The sequence below is a fragment of the Nannobrachium achirus genome (assembly GCF_963921795.1).
Source record: "Nannobrachium achirus genome assembly, chromosome: 19".
Taxonomy (NCBI): domain Eukaryota; kingdom Metazoa; phylum Chordata; class Actinopteri; order Myctophiformes; family Myctophidae; genus Nannobrachium; species Nannobrachium achirus.
Window position 1 is genome coordinate 1,149,021 of NC_137826.1, and position 17,847 is coordinate 1,166,867.

The window sequence follows — 17,847 nt, forward strand, 5'->3', positions numbered from 1 at the left end:
CAAATATTATACTTTTACTCAACTATAATGATTTGAAAAAGTTACTTTTTTGTAGATTTTGATTCTTATAACAAAACATACATTACCCACCCCTATACGTATCGGGCCATTTGAAAATAGCCGATCTACAAGCTTGTGCGATGCTCTGTGAGTTGTAGATTTTTTTATACATTTTATACTTTTTTAAAACTTGTGAAATGGGACATTCTGCATTATGTAACGCGTACATTTTAAATTCCCGATTTTTACAAGCTCTCCCGATTTTTACAAGCTCTCAAGTCAACGCCTCGCAGCGAGGCGTTAAGAGCTTGTTTATCGGCTATTTTCAGCAAAGAGGTTTGACGTAAAGTTAAAAAAGAGCTGACTAAGTACAGAGTGAAAGGTCAAGTTTACTAAACGTATCGATGATTGAAGTGGTTAAATGTCAACAAAAAAAAAAACACTAACACAAATCCAACATAGACTGATGACAGTGCTGTCAAACAAGTCGATTAAAATCTGCATAACACATTTATACAATATGTGGCTTCATCTCTCTCTCACTTAAGGGGTCCTTGGCCTGAAAACGTTGCAGACCTCTGAACGACGTATGCATTGGAGAGTGGCCAGTATACTGTGAGTCACAGTCAATGGGCTAAACACGATCCTTTAACCAGGCTGTAATTCAAGGCCACTGACCACAAGATGACTTTTGAGAATACATTTTTAGAGCACTTTAAGACGTAGACTCGTGCAATTTTGTAGTGGGTTTGTAGTTACACAATGTAACAATTAAGACCTAAGCCGACAACAGCATAGACTGCATTCGTAAAACCAGGAGCCAATGGTCGGAAAGAAGAAAGAGGAATTGTCGAGGAATTCTGGAACGCAAATTTGTGTCACTTTTGATTTGAACCACTTTAACCATTATGTAATGTTTTAACTATAAAAAAAATAGCAGATCTACAATCTCACAAGCTTTTGATCTGCTATTTAAAAAAGATCTTGAACATTTGTGCAAATCTTAGTATTTTTGAACCGATTCTATAAACGGCTTCTAAATCAGTGGTTCTTAAACTTTTTCATGTCAAGGACCCCCAAAATTACATGTATTTGGCCGTGGACCCCCATCTCAAAATATGTTGTTCCATGGACCCCCCAGAAGCAAATATTTGAGTTACAAATGTTAGCAGGTAGACTAATGTTATGAATTAGATTACCTATCAATAGCAACGTTACGTTAATAGCAACTGCTGCTTTTCAGAAAGTTTTCCTTCAGAGTTCAGACTGAAAAAGCACACAGCTGCCCCTTAACTGGTCGTTCGTAAATAAGTCACTGACAACAGCAATCACTACACTGAGCACACAAAATTAACACTCCAGCATTTTTTTTTTTTTTTTTTTTTTATAAATATCAACTTGATATAACCACTTGAAGATCCGGATCAGTGGATCCAGTAAACATCTACAAATTGCTGAATTAACATAAAGTTGAACATTTTCTTTAAAATGATGAATAAATGTACAATCAATCTATGGAGCAACAGAGCAAGATATCTCGCCAGAAATCCTCTGGGTTCATTTAATCCCAAGAATAAAGAAATGTCACCAAATGGACTGGTAAGGTTCAATTCGTATACTCTCCGATGTAAAAAAAAGTATAACTCAAGTCAACTGTGACTATACGGTGTATCTGTGTGTCCATGTTTACTGTAACTGTGTGTGTGTGTGTGTGTGTGTGTGTGTGTGTGTGTGTGTGTGTGTGTGTGTGTGTGTGTGTGTGTGTGTGTGTGTGTGTGTGTGTGCGTGCGTGCGTGCGTGCGTGCGTGCGTGCGTGCGTGCGTGCGTGCGTGTTCGTCTCTCTCACCTGCCAGGCTTATGAATGAACCTCTGCAGGCGGGCCTTGACCTCGTCGTAGGTGAGGAAAGCCATGTAGCCTGAGTGCGTCACCGCTAGGCTGTTCCAGTTCCTTAACAGAGATGACCATGGCTGCACAAACACACACACAATTCACATTTTAAAATCCTCCCAGACCACACATAGCAATACTCATGCAATGCGAAGCGTTGTGAGCTTGTAGATTGCCTATTTTAGGTATGAAATGAAATAGGGCTTGAAGCTAAATCAGGCTATCTGTGTTGGGCTAAAGTTGTTGATGAGACGAGAGCTGATGAGTGAGTGTGAATTGTAATAACAAAAATGTAAACTAGCAGTCAGAGGTGTAAAAATCATAAAGATTCCGCAACTTGATGGCATATTTACAACTAAAGATTTACACGTTATCAACAAACAAGCAGTCAAAGACTAGTATCCAGGGTCTGGCTTTTCTCCTCCCACAATCTGGACATGTTTAGCGGCTGTGTCCTGCTCTCTAGTCTCTAGGCTGTGTCCTGCTCTCTAGTCTCTAGGCTGTGTCCTGCTCTCTAGTCTCTAGGCTGTGTCCTGCTCTCTAGTCTCTGTGTCCTGCTCTCTAGTCTGCTCTCTAGTCGGTCTGTGTCCTGTGTCCTGCTCTCTAGTCGGTCTGTGTCCTGTGTCCTGCTCTCTAGTCGGTCTAAGCAACCTGTGTCCTGCTCTCTAGTCGGTCTGTGTCCTGTGTCCTGCTCTCTAGTCGGTCTAAGCAACCTGTGTCCTGCTCTCTAGTCGGTCTAAGCTGTGTCCTGCTCTCTAGTCGGTCTAAGCTGTGTCCTGCTCTCTAGTCTCTGTGTCCTGCTCTCTAGTCTCTGTGTCCTGCTCTCTAGTCTCTGTGTCCTGCTCTCTAGTCGGTCCAAGCTGTGTCCTGCTCTCTAGTCGGTCTAAGCTGTGTCCTGCTCTCTAGTCGGTCTAAGCTGTGTCCTGCTCTCTAGTCGGTCTAAGCTGTGTCCTGCTCGGTCCAAGCTGTGTCCTGCTCTCTAGTCGGCTGTGTCCTGCTCTCTAGTCGGTCTAAGCTGTGTCCTGCTCTCTAGTCGGCTGTGTCCTGCTCTCTAGTCGGTCTAAGCTGTGTCCTGCTCTCTATAGCGGAGCGGTTAAGTGCTACGATCTTTCAATTTATGATAAAAGCGTGAAAATTGGCATGAGCAGTCTCCATGGGTCACTTGACAAGAAAATTGGCCGAGGCAATTGAAATTTCAATATGGCGGCCGTTTTTCAAGATGGCCGACACCTTAGTGCAGCATTTAAGTTATATAATGGTTTATTTGGTGATACAAGCATGAAAATTGGCATGAGCAGTCTCTGTGGGTCACTTGACAATAAGCCACCCACAGCTACTTGACATTTCAAGATTGCCACCACCTAAATGGAGCAGTTAAGCAATATAATTGTTTAGTTAAGTGACACAAGCATGCACATTGATATGAGCAGTCTTCATGACAAGAAATCACTTCCAGCCACTTGAAATTTCTATTTTCAAGATGGCCCCCTGGATCCTCAAAAGATACATTTTCTCATAGAATTGTATGTATTTTTCATTAAGGACGATTTGATGTAATTTTAGATTATGTTAACTCAGTTACTGCCAAATTAAATATGCCTTCTAATGGCATTGCCATAAAATCTCCATAGACTCCCATGTAATTTATAGTGCACAGATCATGCACGCCCATGCACAGATCATGCACCATGTTTGTGCAGGCTGTTCACAGCTTTCAAACCAAAAAAAAGATTGGAAATCCGTTCAGGCATTCTTGAGATAATAGCCATTATGTTTTACATTATGTAAGCAAAGATGGCTGCCCTGTATGAAAGATGGGGTTGTATGGGGGAAATCGCGATTGAAATCATGTTTACTAGATTTAATGGGGTCCAAAAAAAAATAAAAAATAAAAATAAAATAAAAAATATATATATATATTTTTTTTTTTGGGGTTTTTTTCTAAGTAAAAGTCGCCAAAAGTCGTCTGGAGGGACTAGGCTGAGTGGATTGACTCCTGTCCGAGCCCCTCCTATGTCTCACCAGGTCCAGGACCTGTGCGTTGCACCAGACTCCAGCCCCAGACATTTCACTCAGGAGTGGTAGATTCTTGAGCTGCAGTGGTACTGCAGGCTCCACCTGGCCCAACGGTGGTGCTGCATGCAGGCTCCACTTGCGGCTTGAATGGCCCTCCTAAAGGCCTAACCGTGGGTTTGTTGGCTGGGGCGCTAACCCTACCTGCTCCCAGATGCCGTCTACATTCTGGCTGTAACCCGTCTCTCCGGTGGTCACCAGACTATTCCTGGTTGTCACATAGTCTATTCTATGAGTCACTATAAATAAGATCAATGCTCTGCCTATCTTACTTAGTCCAACACGACTAGACGAAGGAGATGCCAGAGAAAGCACATTGACAAGACACAGGGCAAAATATCATTCAAGCTGTAAACTTAAGTTCAACAACACAGAGCTGGAAAGGGCCCAAAAGAGAGCATCTACTGCTGCTGAAGACACCAAAGATACCAAAGATATCCATGTCAAGAGGCCAAGAAGATCCCAGCCCTCAAAAGCTTTGTGCTTTATCTGTGAAGATGAGAGTGCAAACTTACAGGACGCAATGACAATGAAACTTAATTAAAGTTAAAATTAATGTGCCAGGAATCTAAGCGACAAGAAGCTCCTTGCAAAGCTTGTCATTGCGTCCTGTAAGGGGGACGTTGCACTCTCTCATCTTCACAGATGAAGCACAAAGCTTTTGAGGACTGGGATCTTCTTGGCCTCTTGACAAGGATATCTTTGGTATCTTCGGTGTCTTCAGCAGCAGTAGTTTATCCTTTTACCAACTTTTACCAAGCACTTTGATGTATGGGATACAACTAAGTTCATGCCTTAACCCTACACTTGGTCCGATCATTCATCCAATGCCATTTAAATCCTGTCTGATCTGTACACCATCCGGTTTGTGCCCTGGTAGTGCAGATATTCACTCTTTTCTAATCTCTCTATTATCAACACAGTTGTACTTTTGTGTTAAAAGTTGTTCTTTAGCATTTTGATCTTTTGAGGATCCAGGGGGCAGCCATCTTGAAAATAGAAATGTCAAGTGGCTGAAAGTGATTTCTTGTCATAGAGACTGATCATAACAATTTGCATGCTTGTGTCACTAAACAATTGTATTGCTTAATGCTACATTTAGGTGGTGGCAATCTTAACATTTCCACCATCTTGAAAGTGGTTGTGGGCATTTTCTTGTCAAATGAGCCTTTGAGACAGCTCATGGCAATTTTCATGCTTGTATCACCAAATAAAACATTATATCGCTCCACTAAGGTGGTGGCCATCTTGAAAAATGGCCGCCATCTTGAAATTTCAAGTAGCTGTGGGTGGCTTATTGTCAAGTGACCCACAGAGACTGCTCATGCCAATTTTCATGCTTGTATCATCAAATAAACCCTTATATCACTTAATTGCTTCACTACGGTGTTGGCCATCTTGAAAAACGGCCGCCATCTTGAAATTTCAATTGCCTCGGCCAATTTTCTTGTCAAGTGATCCATGGAGACTGCTCATGCCAATTTTCACGCTTTTATCACAAACTGAAAGATTCTGATGAAAAAAAGCAGTTAGCCGCTCCACTACTAGTCGGTCTAACATGTTTAGCGGCTGTGTCCTGCTCTCTAGTCGGTCTGTGTCCTGCTCTCTAGTCGGTCTAAGCTGTGTCCTGCTCTCTAGTCGGTCTAAGCTGTGTCCTGCTCTCTAGTCGGTCTAAGCAACCGGAGCAACCGTGGGCGTGGAGCTGTTGACTGTTCCGCATGAGTGACTTCCCCCCACAACACAACGCGTGTGCGTGTGTGTGTGGTGACAGAAAACAGCTGTGTTGTCAGTATGACGAAGTATACTACGCAGTCACTTGCTCCGTTTTCAGAGCGTTTGTAGAAAGACCACGTGACCTACTCTCTCTCATGATGTTTGATTCATTGACACACACACACACACACACACACACACACACACACACACACACACACACACACACACACACACACACACACACACACACACACACACACACACACACACACACACACACACACACACACACACACACACACACACACACACACACACACACTAATTGCTGGACTATAAGACGCACCTGAATATAAGCCGCATCCGTTAAATTTAGAACAAAAAACGAATGTTTACATATATAAGCCGCACCTGACCACAGGTGTCCTTCCTGCTTCCTGCTAGAGCGCCCCTGGTGGCCGTTAGCTGTACAAATCTATATATAAATCCTTGTTAAAGACCATTGTAAAACTAACTAACTGGTCGTTTGCTGTAAAAATCTTTATATAAGCCGCACCGTTGTATAAGCCGCAGGGTTCAAAACATGGGAAAAAAGCAGCGGCTTATAGTCCGGCAATTACGGGTAAATATGGTCTCTATGGACACACTGCCGTCTCTCTGAGTGTTCTTGTTTAACTGTCAGAGCCTCTGCCTGGGCCCTGTGGGGTTAGCTCTCCTAGAACAGGGCCCTGTGGGGTTAGCTCTCCTAGAACAGGGCCTGGACCCTGTGGGGTTAGCTCTCCTAGAACAGGGGTCTTCAACGTTTTCAGGCCAAGGACCCTTTTGTTGAGAGAGAGAGATGAAGCAGGGACCCCCACAACCTTTTCAGAGATTGCATAGTTTCTTTTTTTGACCGCACAATCATCAGTGTATTTTGGATTCATGTCAATTTGTGTTTTCAGATATTTAACCACTTGAACCGTCAATGCTTAATAAACTTGACCTTTCACTCTGTACTTAGTCTGCTCTTTCCCCCCTCTACACCAAACCTCTTTGCCAAAAATAGCCGATCTACAAGCTCACAACGCCTTCTGGCTAAATTTATCAGAATATGGACACTAGGGTTCAAGTGGTTAATATATCAAAGATTGGTCCCTCTAGTAACTCTGAGGACCCCCTAGGGGTCCCGGACCCCCTGTTCAAGACCCCTGTCCTAGAATTAAGTAGGGGACTGCCCATAAGTCCGAAGGTTCATTAGTCCTACATCTCATTAGTCCGAATTTAGTTAGGGTTACTGAGGTTAGGGTTAGGGTTAGGCATAGTATTCTTAACAGATTCGGACTAATGGGCTGTCGGAACAAAGAGGTTTCGGACCAATGCCATGGCACAAAAACAATATTCCTTCCAACCAAATCCATATGTTCCGTGCTCATTTCCTTCCAAAGGCTAACCTAAGGAAGTTATTTGGGTTTTGCATCCCACTAGGGGAACCCTCTGGAAGAGTTCCCGCCACCACACCCTCAATAATGACCGAGCCGTGTCCCTGCGGAATAAAGAAAAGACAAGAACGGTAGCCGTGACTGAAATTAACTACCCACGCAGTGGTACGACTGGACCCTTTAACTACCCACGCAGTGGTACGACTGGACCCTTTAACTACCCACGCAGTGGTACGACTGGACCCTTTTAAATTAACTACCCACGCAGTGGTACGACTGGACCCTTTTAAATTAACTACCCACGCAGTGGTACGACTGGACCCTTTTAAATTAACTACCCACGCAGTGGTACGACTGGACCCTTTAACTACCCACGCAGTGGTACGACTGGACCCTTTTAAATTAACTACCCACGCAGTGGTACGACTGGACCCTTTTTACATTAACTACCCACGCAGTGGTACGACTGGACCCTTTTTAAATTAACTACCCACGCAGTGGTACGACTGGACCCTTTTTTAGCTAAGAATATATGGGTGGCAAAGAGAGTAAATGTCATGTTGAGTCACACAAGTCTATCCCAAAAAATGTGAATATTGTGTGAAAAAGCATTGCAGATGCCATAGCACCCCGAATCATAACTGACTGCAGAAACTTCCCACTGGACTTCAAGCAACTCTGACTTCAGAGGTTTGACATTTCTCTATTATAAATCCTTGTTTAGAGTGGTCTCGTGTAATATTGTAATATTTTGAAATATGGCCTTTTGGTATAATAAAAATTCCAACTTTATCAAATTGGTTTGGAATAATTCAATTAAGGTGCAGTGTATCTAGAATATATGAAAGTTTCAAAAATTATATGAAAGTTTAAGAACTTTTTATTTTACACAATATTCAAATGTTTGGGGATAGACCTGTATACACACCAAGAGGTCACAGCATAAATTTGTTCAAGACACAATCTAACACAAGTGAATAGGCCTGCTCAAAATGACCAGTAGTTGGTAGTGATTTCCTACTTTTCTGCATTCCTTAGGCAAATAGGCAGTTTAACAGGTGGCTCAGTAAGGTAACCACCCAGTAAGCACTTAACTAACATACTGTCGTGTGACGAATAGCGAAAATATCTAATCTACAAACAGAACAGATCTGCTATTTTAGCTCAATGAAAAACGTTTGTTGTTGATGAATTGGAAACATTTTGAAAATGTGCAAGTTAATATTTTAATGATGTCATTGTGGGGATGCGCAATTATAAGCCAAACTAATTAATTGTCTGTATAGCCTGACTGTATGACTACATACTGTACTGGTCAGCTGTTGTTGGGGGGCGAGAGGCAGATTACACTGTGACATGAGCTTCAGACTGTTTCAGATCGTTTTCAGAGAAAGCTCATGTCACAGTGTAATCTGCCCCTCAACCCCTTTAGGTGACAGTACCCCTTTAAGTGATAATGACAATTATTGATGACCAAGGCCTATTATGTACCTCTGTTGCGGGTCATTATAATATTAGTATATGACTAGGGATGGGACGATATGAAAATGTCATATCACGATTAATGTGACAAAAGAAATCACGATTTGCGATATTATCACGATAATCAAAATCCATTAACCTGGGGCGGAACATTTGCCAACAAGTAGCAGATCTACAAGCTCACAACGCGTCGTGAGCTTGTAGATCGGCTATCTTTTGGCAAAGACATTTGATAGAGTAAAAAAGACAGTATCAAGTACGTATATTATAAGTACCTTTTACCAATTTAAGTGGTACAGGATAAGCAGCTCGGCAAATAAAAGGTGAATTGAGCCCAGTGCATGACAAGAGGACGATATCAAGATAATTTAAATCTCCACGATACGATTATCACGATTATTGCGTATTCTAAAACGGCTAGTTCCATTCCTTGATTCTGATTGGCTGGGTGCCATGGTATACCTGAGACTGTAACCCATACCTTGAATCAGTTTATATCAAAGCCAGGTGCGTTATTTCTTTCCACTGTGCCGTGAGGCTGAACTAGAGAAGCGAGCGTTTGATTTCCTCCCAAATCCTGCCGTGCGGGTGCTTCTAAGCACCGCCCGCATGCATAGGACAGTGACTGAATGGCTCCGGGCGGGGCTTGTAAAGGCAACAAGCGCCCTCTATTCTCCAGGCACCACTCGGCTGTTTAGCTTAGGTTGCTATGCTAGCGTTTTTGATGTAAATGGTAAATGGTAAATGGTGCATTTATATAGCGCTTTTAATCCAAAGCGCTTTACATAGATTGTGCATTACATTCACCCATTCACACACACATTCATACACCGGTGGCGGAGGAAGCCATGCAAGGCACCAACCTGCTCACCGGAGGCAATTAGGGGTTCAGAGTCTTGCCCAAGGACCCTTCGACATTAACTCAGGGGGAGCCCGGATTCGAACTGGGAACCCTTCGGGATTTATACCCTTCGTGCTCTAATACCAGTTTCTCTACCCCTGAGCTATGCCGCCCCCATGTGATACATAGCAGCTAAATCTGGATGAAAATAAACATGTGTATGGATCGAATATGGTTCTTAACATGAGACTGATCTAACACAAGTGTTGTTTCCCTATTTTTTTGGCAAAAAGAATGACGTGACTTTGTAAACACACACTGGCTTCCGTAAGTCCCGTTCCTGCTGGTAAACGCAAGGAAATGTCTCTTCCTGGTGGCGGAGAAGTGTACTTTTTTCTTTAAATAATGCAATGCTATGATTTTCATGTTGCAATATTGTGACCGTTTTAGAAAAGCAATAAGCCACGCGAGGCTTGTGGTTACCGGGGGAGTATACACCGGCTGAGAGGGTCGGAAACACTCGGCTGACGCCTCGTGTTTCCCAACGCCTCTCAGCCGGTGTATACTGCCCCGGTAACCACTCGCCTCTTGTGGCTTATTGCTTTATCGTCCCATCCCTATATATGACCATTACAACATGTACTTTGGCCTCACCTGGAAGAGCCTGGTGAAGATGTCAAACTCAAACACTGAGATGTAGTCGTTGCAGGTGAGGTCGATGGTGGACTTGAGGGCCATGGCCTCCAGACCAGAGCTGATGGGGTGGAACTCATGGAGAGCCTGTCTGAAGGACCGCCACGGTACTATGGTCCTACAGGGGAGGACAGACACTCATCACTTATCATGTACTATGGTCCTACAGGGGAGGACAGACACTCATCACTTATCATGTACTATGGTCCTACAGGGGAGGACAGACACTCATCACTTATCATGTACTATGGTCCTACAGGGGAGGGACAGACACTCATCACTTATCATGTACTATGGTCCTACATAGGAGGGACAGACACTCATCACTTATCATGTACTATGGTCCTACAGGGGAGGGACAGACACTCATCACTTATCATGTACTATGGTCCTACAGGGGAGGGACAGACACTCATCACTTATCATGTACTATGGTCCTACAGGGGAGGGACAGACACTCATCACTTATCATGTACTATGGTCCTACATAGGAGGACAGACACTCATCACTTATCATGTACTATGGTCCTACAGGGGAGGACAGACAGGGGGACACAGAGTCACTTATCATGTACTATGGTCCTACATAGGAGGGACAGACAGGGGGACACAGAGTCTCTTATCATGTACTATGGTCCTACATAGGAGGGACAGACAGGGGGGCGTGATTGGAAATGACACCCGGGCTCCAGGGAAACCCCGCCCACTGAAGCTTTTGATTGGCTGAAGCGGAGCTAGGGAGCGCTCCATTGTAGTCGCTTGGACAGGGCGTTTATCGTGGGCTTGCCCAGGCCTTACGGCCTGGGCATAAATATAACGATTGCATTCACCACGGCTTCGTAACTCGCGCGGCCGGCGGGGCCCTGGCCCGCTCTTCGCGGCCACTCGCGCCTGCGGCGCTCGGGGGCGAAGAGCAGGACCAAGGTCCGCTGGCCTGCGCGCCGCTTGCAGTGTCGTGGACAATCGAGCGGCTCCGCCTGGAGCCCGGGTGTCATTTCCAAATACGCGACAGGGGGACACAGAGTCACTTATCATGTACTATGGTCCTACATAGGAGGGACAGACAGGGGGACACAGAGTCACTTATCATGTACTATGGTCCTACAGGGGAGGACAGACACTCATCACTTATCATGTACTATGGTCCTACAGGGGAGGACAGACACTCATCACTTATCATGTGCTATGGTCCTACATAGGAGGGACAGACAGGGGGACACAGAGTCACTTATCATGTACTATGGTCCTACAGGCAGGGTTCCCACACATTTTTACCAATTCATTTCCAAAACTTTTCCAGAACATTTTACCCAATTTCCAGGACTACCGTAAATCCCCAATTAGTAGCCCGGGCGTTTATTTCGCAAAATGGGGTCGGACCCCGGGCGCTTAAAAGGGACCAGGCGGCTATTGGTAACAGGCTTTTATTTATTTTGGCACTGGCCAGCACTGGGCCATTATTTGGTAATTTTTTCTTTCTCAAACTATATAATAGGGGTAATAATCAAAATGTTATAATAAATGTTATAATTATTATTATTTTAATTGTTATGAACACCCAGAAAATAGCACATTGTGATCTATTAGACCAAACCTCATTTAAAAAATATCAAGAGTGTATGAATGCCTTTTAAAAAAAATATATATACTATTATTTATACTAAGGGAATCTTTCTCCAAAATAATCAATTACCGCATGCCAGCAAAGACGCATCTAGGTCTGACTCTGTAGTCAACGAGTCGACTCAACGACCCAATTAGCGCAGAAGTCCTGCAGCTGGTGCTGTTCTGACTGGACTCGCTGACATGATGACCACTGAACAGCTCCACTATCCTGACATTAAACCATTATGGTATTGCATTATGATTAAGCCTTCTGCATTCCCCTTGAACCTCAAAATAATGGATTACTTCTTCAAAATGCGGATAACAAGAGGCAGCAACAGTAGGTAATGAGTAATTCTGATCCAGCTGGTGTTTATTGGCCAGTCTTTCTCCATCACAACGTTTTGCCATTAAAGTAGCCTACTCACGCAAACTTTGCATTGTAGCAACGTTTTAGACAGTAATGAATGGTGGTCAGTGCGCACTGCGCAGAGAGCAGCAGACTCCTTTTTTCCTCTCTCTTTTTTTGGTGTCCTTTGGCAATCTGTTCCCCGACGCACAGACAGTGCGTCCTGCGCGTCATATGGTAGCGCAGCACTGGGCTGGGCTGGGCACCATATACATTTGGCTTAGAAGTGTCTGTCCACAGGGCTGTGAGCTTGTAGATTTGCTGTTTTCAGCGCATTACCGTCATGCAACATATGACCCGTAGCAACGCACAGCGAGTGCGGTGCGTTGCAACGTGCTGTCACAGCACTGCTGTGAGCTTGTAGATTTGCTGTTTTCAGCGCACCACTGCCATGCAACATAAATGACCAGTTAAGTTGAATAAATAGCAAATAATACCAAACAACCAAACAAATAATAGCCCGGGCTCTTACATAAAACATAATAAGGATAATATTAATTGCAAATAACGGCCCAGGCGCTTATACGGACCGTGCGCTTATTTGAAACAGGCGTTTATTGCGCAAAATGGGGTCAGACCCCGGGCGGATATATGGGACCCGGCGGCAGTTTGCCACCGGGCGATTAATTGGGGATTTACGGTATATAACAATAATTCAGCTCAATAACAGGTCGCTTACTCCTATGCGCAATGCCCTAAGACAGGCAGTGTATGCCAGTGGTTCTCAACCTTTTCAGGCCGTGACCCCCGAAATAATCATATTTGAACTGGGGACCCGGCACCCTGATGAGCACTAAGAGTTGAGGAATTTTGTATAACAATGTTCTATTGTGAAAATAGCAGATCTACATGCTCACAACGCCTCGCGTTGCGAGGCGTTGTGAGCATGTAGATCTGCTATTTTCACAATTTCTGCCTCTAATATTTGACAATTTGGCCCATGTTCAATTTGTCATTTCAGAGGTATTAAAAAAAGAAATCAATAATCAAAGACAATGCATAGCTATTGTTTCCAGGACCTTCCAGGACCATTGATAAATTTCAAAATATTTCCAGTAATTTCATGACCGTGGGAACCCTGTACAGGGGAGGGACAGACAGGGGGACACACCGTCACTTATCATGTCCCCCCACAGAGGGACATCCGAGTCACTTATCATGTACTATGGTCCTACATAGGAGACAGACAGGGGGACACAGAGTCACTTATCATGTACTATGGTCCTACAGGGGAGACAGACAGGGGGACAACTCGTCACTTCTATGGTCCTACAGGGGAGACCTAGTCTAACCTAACGCGGACATTCTATCTCACCGGGTCCTCCGTAGAGATAGGACGTTCGCGAACGAATCGGGTCTTTAGAATGGCTCTTTGAAATTAATGATGGGATCCGGTTCGCAGTATAGGGAGCCGTTCCTTTCTAATGAACAGTGGTGGAAAAAGTACAAACATTCTTTACTTGCAGTGTAGATGTAAATAACTAAAGCAACTAATTAACTAAAATGAGACAGTCTTTTGAATGGCTCTTTGAAAGGAACGCATCTAGGGATGGACATCGGTATCGGCCAATATCAAAAATCGTCAGGTATTATATCAAACCGGCCGAATCGGTGATCGGCAGGTCACTGACATAAAACCGGTTTTCATGCCAATTGTGTCTATGGCACTGCACAGCATGATGCTCTGGTCCTGTGACTAAAGTAAACATTTGTAAGTCGCAGCCAGTCTACTTAGTGGCAGCCTACAGAATACAGATGGTGCTGATTACTGCAATGTAAGGATATATTCCATAATCCTGTGTCAATGTTGTCTCCAAAAAGAAGGAGAAAAATAAAACAGACGGTCATATTAGACTGGATATTGTCTGTGTTTTTGGATATTGTGCTATTGTGATTGATTTGGCATTAGTGTTCTTCTAGCTTATTGGTACTCAAATTGAAGTATGTCTTGTAGGCCTACTTGGCCTGAAAAAAGGGTATTTGAGTAACCCTATTTTCTAGTTCTTAGCTAAAGAAATCGGTATCGGAAAAATCGGTTTTGGCAGGTCAGACCTTCATAAAACCGGAGGATCGGTATCGGCCAAGAATTTTGCAATCGGTCCATCTCTAAACGCATCGCAGAGATCCGGTTCACTTCAAAGAGCCATAAATCCCATCTCTAGTCCTCCGGCGTCTGGATGACTCCTGCTGCTGTCCGCTTTGAGTAAATGAGGAAGTGATCCGCGGTGGAAAACGAGTGATAAATCATTATATCCATTATAATTATAATGGATAAGCCTAAACGAACCAGTTCACATGAACAATACTGATGTAAAATAAGATATCTGAACGGCTACATTTATTTTATATACAATTCAAATGCCATGGACCACAGTTATAGGGGGGCTAGCCCAGGCTTTATTTTTCTTCCGTTCGCCAAAAGAAGCCTGGGTTTCCGAGGCTAGGGGAGACCAGACAGACAGGGGGACACGGAGTCACTTATGTCCAGGGTTCCTACACATTTGGAATTTTAAAATTCCATACTTTTTCCAGACTTATCGGTAAAACTTTCACTGTGTGTGTGGGCACGTTCACAGTGTAGCCAGACACTTTTCTTTCTTCTTCTTTTTTTTTCTTTTTTGATGGAAAAAAGAATAATAATCTGAACACTCTTATAACTAATCAATGTCTTAATTCATGAATAAGTAGGATAGGCATTCACAAGCTTTAAGCTTTAGCCTATTCCTTTTGATCACCTGTAACAATGATTATATGAATGTATGACCTGTATGAAAATATGTGATGATCAAATAAACTAAACTAAACTAAAGACTTGGACTGGCTGGGTTGAGGCAAAAATGTGGTGACTCTCAGTGCAGAAGACGCGGCGACAAGACGAAAGTGCTTTTTTTCCTGCAAAGTTCAAAATGTAACCCACATATTTAAGATTTTACACAAAGTGATAATTCAAGGACTTTTTTAATACCTCTAAAATGACAAATTAAACATTGGCCAAATTGACAAATATTAGTGGCAGAACTTGTGAAAATAAATCGTCTATTTTCACAATAGAACCGTGTTATACAAAATGTAATGCCTCAACTTTTAGTACTCGTCAGGGTGGGGGGTCCCCAGTTAAAACATGATTATTTTGGTGGCGGTCCCCAGTTAAAACATGATTATTTTGGTGGCGGTCCCCAGTTAAAACATGATTATTTTGGTGGCGGTCCCCAGTCAAAACATGATTATTTTGGTGGCGGTCCCCAGTTAAAACATGATTATTTTGGGGGTCGCGGCCTGAAAAGGTTGAGAACCACTGAACTAGGGTCTCAGAATGATCACGTGACTACCAAGGTCTATTAGAGCAGACTGTTCTACCCTATGTGACTCAATGTGGATGTACTGTACCCTTTAATTGCTCACACCCATTCAAGCTGAAAGAACTTCAGATAATAATCTGGTATTAACACCTCCCAACCAGCAATCAGGGCTGGTGAATCAAGCTGTGTCAGCAGTGATACAGTGTGATGGTAGACAGACGCTGGGTGGGTGAAGGCGATCCATTTCACCATCGACTGTTTAGTAAGAGTTCATTCTCGTCATTGTAAACCGTTGGTTCTCAAAGTGGGGCCCTTGGGGGGTGGGGCGTCTGATCGGCTTTGGAGCGAGGATTTTCCTCTGCACCGTGGAGCGCCGACCTCCTCCGCTCCAAGCCGACCCTGTTGGGGCCGCGCGCCGCATGTTTCTAACACAATAGAGCCGTGCAGTACTAGTGGCAGTGAAGCCATGTCGGCACCGCGGAGAGGAGAACAGACAGAGAATTCCCTTTATCACCATTTACCTCAAGTCAAATGTAGGCTATTTATATCATCCACACACGTAGGCTATGTTTATAATAAATAGCCTACCTAGTGTCAGTTAAGTTATATATCACCAGCCAGTCAACGGATACTTGAAAATCAAGTGAGACTGATTTGGTTGAATGAAAAACACAAGCCACGAGTCGCCTCCCTCTCTCGGTTGTGGTGATTAATCAATAACCAACTGGATTTAATATTGCCCGTCTTATTAAAAAATACAATGCCTTAGATTAGATGGCGTCTTTTGTAACAGTGAAGGCAGGTCTCCATCAAGGCGAGGCTCACGTTACCGCAGGCATTTGTGTTGGGAACACTTGTTGTGGCAAAGCAAAGGAGAAAGTGTTTCGCATATGGTAGCAAAATACTTTTTTTTATTTTGGCTGCTGACTCTGATTGACGACCCTGAGCGGAGCGTGGAGCGAGCGCGGAGCGAGAAATGCGATCAAGGTGAGCCGAGCGACGGAGCGACAGGGAGCGGAGCGGCACGGTGGCCGACCAGAGTGATGAGCGACGGGCACAAGAGCCCTCTGGAGCGCGGAGCGGCTTTCGTTCCCGCTCCGCTCACATGCTCTGCACCAGTGTGGTCCCTAGCTCTGGTCCATAGCATTACTGATTAGTGTACAGTAACTTAGAGGAGTTCTCCCTAACGCTATGTTCCTCTACCTCCGTATTCCTTGGAAAAAACGGAAAACACCGCCGTCTGGTCCGAAAATAACAAAAACTGTTTCGCCGCTCATCAAACCAAAGGTATCAGTGGACAGTTGAAAGCTTACTCTACTTAGTGGACGCGGTCTGAGCCCCCCACCACACGCTTAAAATACAGTTCTAGGACAAAATGAAAAATATTCCACCGGATGGAGACTCAATTTCTTCTAGTTTTTTACTATTTGTCGTCGCCATCGGCTAAATCTCGATATTCCGACGGCCTGAAAATCCGACGGCAGAGGGATCCGGTCCCCCCCTCATGCACAGAGGTTGGCATGATTAAAATAATTAATTAATTAGCCTAAAAGCCAGCAAATAGCCAAAGCTGAGCACATATCAATATATAAGGCCAACTCTCATTAAAACAATGTTTATAGATTAGAATCTTTACACACCTGCTGCTGCCAAATAATTAATTATATAATTCCAGTTCACTGCGTGCGTAAATGTAGGTCATTTCAATTAAGCTCTCACTCACTCCAGTCCAGTCAGTGCTGGTATGAACAAAGCCGATAAAATGACATACAGGCTATAGAATGGATCTTCAGCCAAGCAGTTGTGAATGAAAACGTAAGCCTGTGCTTTCTTATTGTCCTCACCTCAAAGTATGAAGAAGGTAAAGACAGTGCACTGTGAGATGAGACCTTTTTGCTTTTGGACAGATGCAACCTCTCTCGCATGCACTCTCTCCCGTTTTGCTTTTTGAGACAGAGAGCGTGTGTGTGTGTGTGTGTGTGTGTGTGTGTCTATGTTGCTACTGCCGCGCAGGTCAGAGGACCGAAATGCAGAGCATTAGTCTCGTTGGGTGTTATTCAGCTCTGCGGCGCTGGAATCGCTGTTTCGTAAAAACAGTCTTCAACCAGGAAAAGTGTCTCTGTCAGGTGGATTATTTTTCATTTCGCCCTAGAAATGTATTTTAAGCGTGTGGTGGGGGGCCCAGACTGCGTCCACTAAGTAGAGTAAGCTTTCAACTGTCCACTGATACCTTTGGTTTGATGAGGGGCGAAACAGTTTTTGTTATTTTCGGACCAGACGGCGGTGTTTTCCGGTTTTGCCAAGGAATACAGAGGTAGAGGAACATTGCGTTAGGGAGAACTCCACTATCGCTATGGACCAGAGCTTGAGGGTCCCCAGCTAAATTAATTTACAGAGCATCAAAATCATTTTAAACATCGTGA

The 17,847-nt window shown here is 43.9% G+C and overlaps 1 protein-coding gene across 1 annotated transcript in view; it reads right to left on the bottom strand.

Moving 5' to 3' along the window:
- The window catches only part of LOC308304135 (E3 ubiquitin-protein ligase CBL-like), a gene marked incomplete at its 3' end in the record, with an annotated part of 59,163 nt that overhangs the window by 21,220 nt on the left and 20,096 nt on the right, over positions 1–17,847 (bottom strand). Inside the window, exons 4-5 of the mRNA XM_080748694.1 lie at positions 10,073–10,229; positions 1,847–1,968 (exon numbers count right to left, since the gene is read on the bottom strand). Coding sequence (XP_080604820.1) covers positions 1,847–1,968; positions 10,073–10,229 — 279 coding nt within the window. The remainder of the gene's footprint in view (positions 1–1,846; positions 1,969–10,072; positions 10,230–17,847) is intronic.